Source organism: Belonocnema kinseyi, chromosome 4 (genome assembly GCF_010883055.1).
Source record: "Belonocnema kinseyi isolate 2016_QV_RU_SX_M_011 chromosome 4, B_treatae_v1, whole genome shotgun sequence".
In the NCBI taxonomy this organism is placed as follows: Eukaryota; Metazoa; Arthropoda; class Insecta; order Hymenoptera; family Cynipidae; genus Belonocnema; species Belonocnema kinseyi.
Window position 1 is genome coordinate 82223488 of NC_046660.1, and position 8291 is coordinate 82231778.

Genomic DNA, 8291 nt, shown 5'->3' on the forward strand with positions numbered 1-8291 from the left:
TCCAGCGGGTGATATATATATATATATATAATATATATGCTATATAAAATAATATAATAATGTAGAAAAGTTTGCATTTTTGGCAAAATCGAGTGCGAAAGCACGGGATACGTGATGAGAATGTGTTCGTTAAAGTTTTGTCAAAAATTCAATTTTTTGGTTTAAAATTCATTATTTCAGCTGAAACTAAATTTATTTGCTTGAAAATTTCACTATGTTATTGAAAATTCTTTGCTCTAGGTCTAATTCAACTGTTATTGATTAAAAATTAAAATATGTCTTAGTGGTAATATTATTTGTCTAAATATATCTAATCTTCATAAATTGCTTGTAGATAATTAATTTTTTTATCCAAAATTCCTCACTTTGGTTAAAAGTACAATAAAATGATTGAAACAATTATAATTTCTCAACTGTTTGCAAAAATAAAACTTTTGATTGACATTTGACAACAAAGATACTTTTGATTATGTCAAATACAAATTTAAATTCTACGGAACATGTCTGGCTTTGGTTAAATAATACTATTTTACATTGGTAAATCTTATATTTTTGCCAGTCTTATTATACACACAAATCAGACATTCTTTTGCACTATCTTCAAGTTTTTCAAAATACGCAATCGGCATTGAAGAAAAGCGATAAGAATGCTCTGGAGATTTTCGGGACATACATATTCTTTAAAGAAAGATACATAAATTTTCACACAATAATTCAATTTTTAAAGGAATTTACAGCCTGATAGTTATATTTCCAACCAGTGAAATCAATTAGTCATCAAGAAGATTAACATTCTACCACACAAGATAAAGTTTCAAAATAATACAGAAATCTTAAAACAAATAAATGAAATTTGAAATAAAGAAGATAAATTTTAAATCAAACATGATATAGTTAGAAATCGAGTTAAAAAAATTAATTAAGAAAACTAAAAAAATTTCTAGAACACAAAAAGTGCAAACTCAATCAAATGGTTATATAAGAAGAAAGATCCGGGGACTAATGTAAAATTGACAGGATGATTCGAGTAAGAACTGATTTAAATAGCCTGTAAATTCTAGATTTTTCCGTTTTTCTTCCAGCAGCTATTCATCTTAAAATCATAAAAAAACTTCTGTAAATCATATACAATGTTTTCAAATAGTGATCTAGTTTGATAAAGTGTCAAGCTGAAAAATAATGTAATAAGTAACTACTTTGAACCATTGAATTCAATGGAATGAAGTTGAACAATATCCAATAATAAATCTTTAGAAAAGCGGAAAATCGACTTGGTTGAACTACTGATCAGTAGGACGAGTCGATGGATGGCGTGCCTTAGTCTAAAACGTGATATTGAACGGATGAAATAACGCCAATTGAGTGAAACGTTGAAAAAGTTATTTTTTTTTACGTTCGGAATTCTGATTGGCCTGACATAGCGGAGTGTTCGACAAACACGGGGATCGCGGTGTATTCTGACGTTTCGATTACTACCGAAGTCCCTCGAGAACTATCAACGATGAAATAGGCTTCGATGTGTATTTAGACGAGTCATTCGTTAGAGTACTCGACTTTTCTTTACCCAATGGATTTCAAAACGATACAGGATTTTTGTTTTCAATAAAAAGTATGCAAACAGCATTATAATCAATCTTTCATTTTTAAATTAGAAAATAATATTATTACTAGCTCTTATATTAAAAGTTGCTAAGTTTGCTAAAAATTATACAATTATTTTACCATTAAAACATATTTTCATAAATCCTTTTTCTAATTCAATACTTTTTGATAAATGTGTTGAAATTCTTTGAACTTCATATTTATTTGTTGCTATTCGACATTAATCTTCAATAACATTCTAGTAATTATTTTAATTAATGTTTTGCCAATTAATTAATTGCCAAGATATCCTATGTTTTTTCTAAATAAAAAAATCTATTCTCCTTAAGGCTATTTTACAAAACAAAACACTTTTTTTAAAAATAAACTCACTAAATTTTTCCAGATTCTTCAAATAATATATAGCTTTCCAGTTAAGAAACATTGATTATGAAAAAATATAAACATATAATAATTGTGTTTCATTAACAAATTTTATTCTTCACTGCATTTTTTTCATATTGCTTCTTAAGAAATGAATAATTATGCGATTTAATGAAGGTAGAGTATTGCCTTCTGGCAAAAAATGCCAAATTTTCTCTCCCGTCACATTTGATCGCCATTAAATTTCTTTTTCAGCTGGATTCTATAGAATACCAAAGAATTTATTATGAATTCTAAAGAATTTAAAATTATTTCCAATAAATCCAAAAAAATTATCTCTGGCCAAATATGGCAAATTAAAATTTAATTTTAATTATTTCGGTTACTTGGGCACTTCGGTACTTTTCTCTCCAGAAGAAAAATATATGCCCTAGGACAAAATTTCAATTTAGCATACTACACCGTTAGAGATCTCACAAATTTCAGTGACTCTTTCTTCAAGGATTTAATCAACGTAAATGAAATAAAATTCCTGATTAAAATTTCAATTAAAAAAATATATTTATCGCTCATTTCACGTGGATTTTAATGCTGTTTCTTTAAGCGATTAGTTTTTTTCAAAAAGATGAAAATTCAAATAGTTATAGCTGTTTATCGAAAAAATGTCAAATGCTATTTTCTCCGAAAAGCCATACTTTTTTTTTGCTGAAAAATTTTTCAGAGATAGTTGATTAAAAGATCGCTATACGAGAATTTCCACTTATAATTTACATAGGAGTAAACAAATTAAAACTCTTTTTTTTTATTAATTCGTGTTTCTTATGTGGAAAGCTTTAAAATAATAATTTTTAACATATTTTTTACATTTTTACACAAATAGTACTAAATAATATCAATTTTATTTCCACGGGTTTTAAGGTTTTAAAGTCTATTTTTTGCCCCTTCTTTGTTTTGTATTTGAAGCTTTTTAGTAGATTTTGTAGTTTTTGCAGCAGATTTGACAGTTTTTGCATTCTTTTTTTCTGTTTCTTTAACTTCAACTAGTGGAGTTTGTGCTGTTCGAGATACAAATATTTTAACTTCGTTGTTTTTTATCGTAGTCTTCCACACGTGACTTTTTTGAATTCCTGATAGTTCCTTTATTTTTTCCCACTCTAATAAATTTTTTCCTCAACTTTTGAACTTCTTTAGGCAAGTAAATTAAAGTTTTTGCAGTCGTGTATGTTTAAACTTCTGCTACAAAGTCGGATGCATTTTGTATTGTTTCATCAATCGATTCTTGAAGTTTGTGATTGTTCGCATAGTGCTTAACTAATCCTCCGATTGCATGTACAGGAACTTTGCCTTGTCCGGTTCCCAAAAACAGCTTTTTTATATTGTGTTTAAAATTGGTCATTTCATGTATTTAGAAACGATTTTTAAAGTGACTAGCTGCGCTATAGGAAATTTGAGTTTCATCAATTTCAATTCAGTGAGTTAACTTTTGCATCCTCTTAGTAATTTTTCGGATCGCCAATATAGCATGGCTGACACCGGGACACAACGTACATTCTTGCAAATGACATGATTCTAAAGCAAGATTACACATTAACGCAAATAAAGCATCAGAATGAATATCTTTCAATTATGAGTTACTAATATCTAAAAAATTTTGAGGGCCCGCAAGGTATAAGTCAACATTTACACAGTAGATGCATAGACAAGCTTGATCGATTGTGGGGTGTCAATTCTAATTTTTAGAATTAATAAAAGAATCGGTACAAATTTAAAATGAAAAATATAAAAAGTTTATTTGACGAGTGGACTGTATTTATATTACTTCAAATGGAGGACTATTTACACTAAAAGTTTACATTTTCAAACCGGTGTGCTGACTCGATGCAACGAGCTGCATTGGTCAGCTGTGAGAGAGAGGTTCTCTTGAGGAGAGATAATGAAAATCTGCTATACAGTGACACGGACCCAATGTCTCTTGGCCATGCAAATTTGGCACGAAGCCGCATTCGGTTGCCTTCGGAGATTTCCGGATGCCTGTATCGGTTCCTGCGTGGAAGCAGCCCTTTGTTTCCGATCGCAGTCGGAAAGAGGCAAAGTGGAAAATCCCGAGGGAAAACCGACAAGGATAATGCTCAGTTATTAATGCCCACGGGCGCCTGTTTATCCTAAGAGTACCATAAAAATCATAAACATTAGAAACCTAAGAGTTACTAGACTTGAAAGTTGCTGTGCCAGAACTTAGTGAGAAATAAAAAAATTTGTGTTCGCTTATTTTTCATACTTAACAACATATTTCAATTTGAAACTGATCGGTGAGAGGTGCTACACAACGCTGTCTGATTTCATTTGTAATCGGTCAAATATATAGTATGGATTCAGAAAAATACAATAATTTTTATATTTCAATAATAAATTTCCGGATACAAAATGGCGAAAATACTGTTAAGTTTCTATTCACTCAAACTTATTTTTGAATATTCTTAAACAATTTTTTATTCTTATCTGCATGCAAGTGCAGAGTTTTCTCTTTTAAATTATTTTCAGAAAAATCAAACATATTTAACAATAGAAGATGTGTGCTAGCAATCAAAATCGAACTAGCACGAATAGCGCGCTTATGACATATTTCTTTTTTTGTGCACCCATATATCAAATTAAAATATTTGCTTGAATATAAAGTACTATAAAATATAAATTTTAATCATACATTTAATTTATTTTAAATTCTAATCGATTTTCAGTAATCTGTATACAGATTTCTTTAATTCAAATATAAGATTTTATACCTGCCGGAATAAGAAGCAAATAAATTAACGGATAAGTTAATTTGAATTTTAGAATTTTATATCATAATGAGATTTTCTTAAAAGACAAACATTTAAAGAAAAGATTTCTTGATTAAAATAAAATTTATTTAAATCAAAAATTATTGTCTCTCATTCGAACGATTTTATTAATTTTAAAGTTATTTATGTTCGAATAAAACAAATTATGTTAAAGGAACGGTTTTTTAAATTTAAAACACATATTTGTCTACGTGATTCCTGAATTATAAATTGAAGATTTTTCAATTCTTAATGTGTATAATTAAAAAATATATAATTTTGAATTTTTTTTTAATAGTTCAATTCTAAACAGCTACACTTGAAAATTCTTTCATGTTAAAGATATTTAAATCAAAATTCTTAAATTTTGAAGATCAAAAGCTTTGCATTCTACATCTTCTAAATTGAAAAAGTGTCAGATACTAATTATTAAAATTAAATAATTTTTCATTGGAAAGCCTAAGACTTACATAATTTTATATTGTAAAATTTGAAAATTAATAACTCTTTAATTTTAAAGATTTTCAATACAAAGTTCTATAATTCTGAAAAATTGCAATTGAAAATTTTTGAATTTGGAAAATATAGAATTAAACATTATTCAATTTGCAAGATTTAAATTTTAAGCGTAGGTAGTTTCGAAGGTTTTTTTTATATAGTTTAATTTTAAACAATTACAGTGGAAACCACTTCAACTTTGAATAGTTTCAACTAAATATTCTTGAGAATTGAAGATGATGTAAATCCAAATTCTCAAATTTTGATTGTTTTAAAGATAAAAAGGCAAGAATTCAATAGTACATTTTCCAAGTTAAAGAAATTATGCAATCTATAAATAAAATCAATAACAAAATTAATTCAAAGTTCTACAATTTCTAGTTAAATTTAAAAAAATTTACAATTTGATAGTATAGAATTGAAAATTATTAAATGTTCAAGATGTTATTATACAGTTATATAATTTGGAATTTTATATTGGAACCTTCCTACTTTAAGTGTTTACAATTGAAAATTCTTCAAGTTCTTATGACATTAATTTGAAGACACTTCAATATTTCATTTGGCTAATGGAAAATGATTAAGTATTGAATACTTTTTTAAAATAGTTTCTTTTTGAAGATTTAAAGTTTTCTTATGTAGAAAAGGAATAATAATTCAGGTATTCCATGTAATAAAAAATAGTGGAAAGTATTTTAAAAAATAACGTTATATAGGCGTGGAGGGAGGTGTCTAAGCTATTTTTCACAGCTTCTCATAAAGGAGAGAGGGAGTCAGTAAAATTGCAATAAATGTGTAATCAAATGTATATGGATGACTCCTCACGAAAAATATAATTACGCCTATATCACAGTTCAAATATAAATTCAGTTAATGATGTTCTTATTTAGTACAGCAGATTATATTACCTGTACGTAATCGTGTTGCCTGAAGTATATTATGTTAATTGATAATCTCTAAAAATCTAAATGAACCTGACGTTAATATTTATATTGAAAATACAAGTCTTTCAGGACTGAAAATTGTTTTTGATGGAAAATACATCAGTTTTAAATATCTTTAAAAAATGATAAAAGTTTCACTTGAATGTTGGTTACTTCAAACTATCTTGAGCGATTGATATTGGTTTTTACATTTTCTTATTTTGTATCGACGAAACGTGGTGACTACCGTCTTGGATTGGTTTTGCAGGCGGCAGCGAAGGAAGGAACGTCTGAAACTAAAGAGTAGACGTTGGAGAGAAAGAAAATATGGGAAAGGGCGATAAGAGAGGTATCGCGCAGCGCAGCGATGGTAAGTGTAGCTTTACTATTTTCTTATCCGAAGCAGTGCCTGCTTTCACAGATAGTATTCGCATATACAACCCCTCAATGTGTTTGCGCATATTAGTTAAATTTTACTTGACCTGCAACTACATGTTAAAGCTTTCACTAGAATACCAAGCTATTCCTATTGTAATTTCTCCCCACGAACTTCTAAATTTGTATCGATAAATGATGATTTCAAAAAGTAATCCATGGGTTCTATAATTTTTAAGGTTTCTTAGCCCCGGGCCGAAATTCTTATAAGTCCCAAGGAAGGAAGTCGACCCGTGTGGAAATATGTTCTGGCGCTGGTCTGGCCCAGACCAGACGGCCAGGTTTACAGCCATGGCGCAGACTAGACAGTAAGGTCTGGGCCTGACCTAAAGTGTAACCTTCTTTTTTGCCTAGCCTGAGGCCAGAACCACTGGTCTACCGCTAGATGTAGGCTGGTCAGCCGCTAGTTATGGGCTGGTCAGCCGCAAAGTTATTGGCTGGCTGACAGTTTGTGACACTTGATCAACAAATACTAGCAGTGTATCAGAGAGGTCAGATTCAATATGTAACTGTTCCTGCAATTTGGTACATCATCTGGCAATGACTTAGAACAAAATCATTTTTCACTATAAGCATCTTTAGTTAAAAAATTTGCATTAAAGACACCCTGCAACTTTTTCGAAGTATTTTGAAAAACATTTACCGATCAAACTTAGAGTTTGTTTCTTCTTGGCTAGCTGATCAGCGCTAAACTTGAGCCAGATCAGACTGTAAAGGTTTTAAGAAAAAAAATCGTGATTTGATAGTGTGAATTTCTTATTTTTTATAATTTTATGCACCCTGTAATTTTTTTGAATAAAATGTTTTTTTCTTGGATCGCTGATCAGCACCAGGTCTGGGCCAGGTCAGACCTTCCAGACTCGATGGGCTAGATAATGCCAGATCAGGGCACATCAGATCTTCCAGACTAAGCAGTTTAGATAAATGCAGACCTGGGTCAGACCTGTAACCAGACTGCCAGAACATTTTTCCACGCGGGGAGGGGAAGTAGGATAAGTGAGGGGAAATGAGGGTAAATGAGCTGAGGGAAAGCAGGGGATATGATATGAAATGAGGGAAGGGGTAGTGATAGGAAATGATTTCGGGAAGGGAAAGGAGGGAACAGGAGGAGAAGGGAATTAAGTGGAGTGAGGGAATGAAAAAAGGGAATTAAGAGAGGCGAGGAGAAATTAAGTGATGAAAGTAGGGGAAGTGAAAGGAAATAAGAGGATGTCAAAGAAAGTAAAGGGAACTAGGGTAAACGATTAGACATGATGGAGGGGGAGGGGAATTGAGAGCTGGTGATAAAGAGTAGGGGAAAATAAGTGTCAGCTAGGAAAGAGTGGGCAGGGGCAAGTAGAGGATGAATAAATTGGGGAACGGAGTGGAGTAAACGGTGAAGTAAAGAGAGGGACAGTATGGGCGAAAGAGGTTTGAACAACTTAATTAATGTCTAAATAGGCTACGACAACCTTTTTTGTAAGCGCGCGGCGTTTACTTTGATTGATTTTTTGTTGTTTTCTACAAAAGGTCGTTCATACCAGGTGTATACATATGAAACCGGTATGGCCATTTAGCGGCCAGTAGGCACACTTGTAGGCACTGTCGGAACTTACCATTTGTGCTAATTGGCGTATTGTCATCTGTCAACAATATCCAATACCAAACA

General features: G+C 30.8%; 1 protein-coding gene across 1 annotated transcript in view; it reads left to right on the forward strand.

The window, feature by feature from the left end:
* The window catches only part of LOC117171383, a 370121-nt gene that overhangs the window by 13201 nt on the left and 348629 nt on the right, over window positions 1-8291 (forward strand). The window contains exon 2 of the mRNA XM_033358636.1: window positions 6477-6578. Within this exon, the coding sequence (XP_033214527.1) occupies window positions 6536-6578 (43 nt within the window). The 5' untranslated portion in view covers window positions 6477-6535. The remainder of the gene's footprint in view (window positions 1-6476; window positions 6579-8291) is intronic.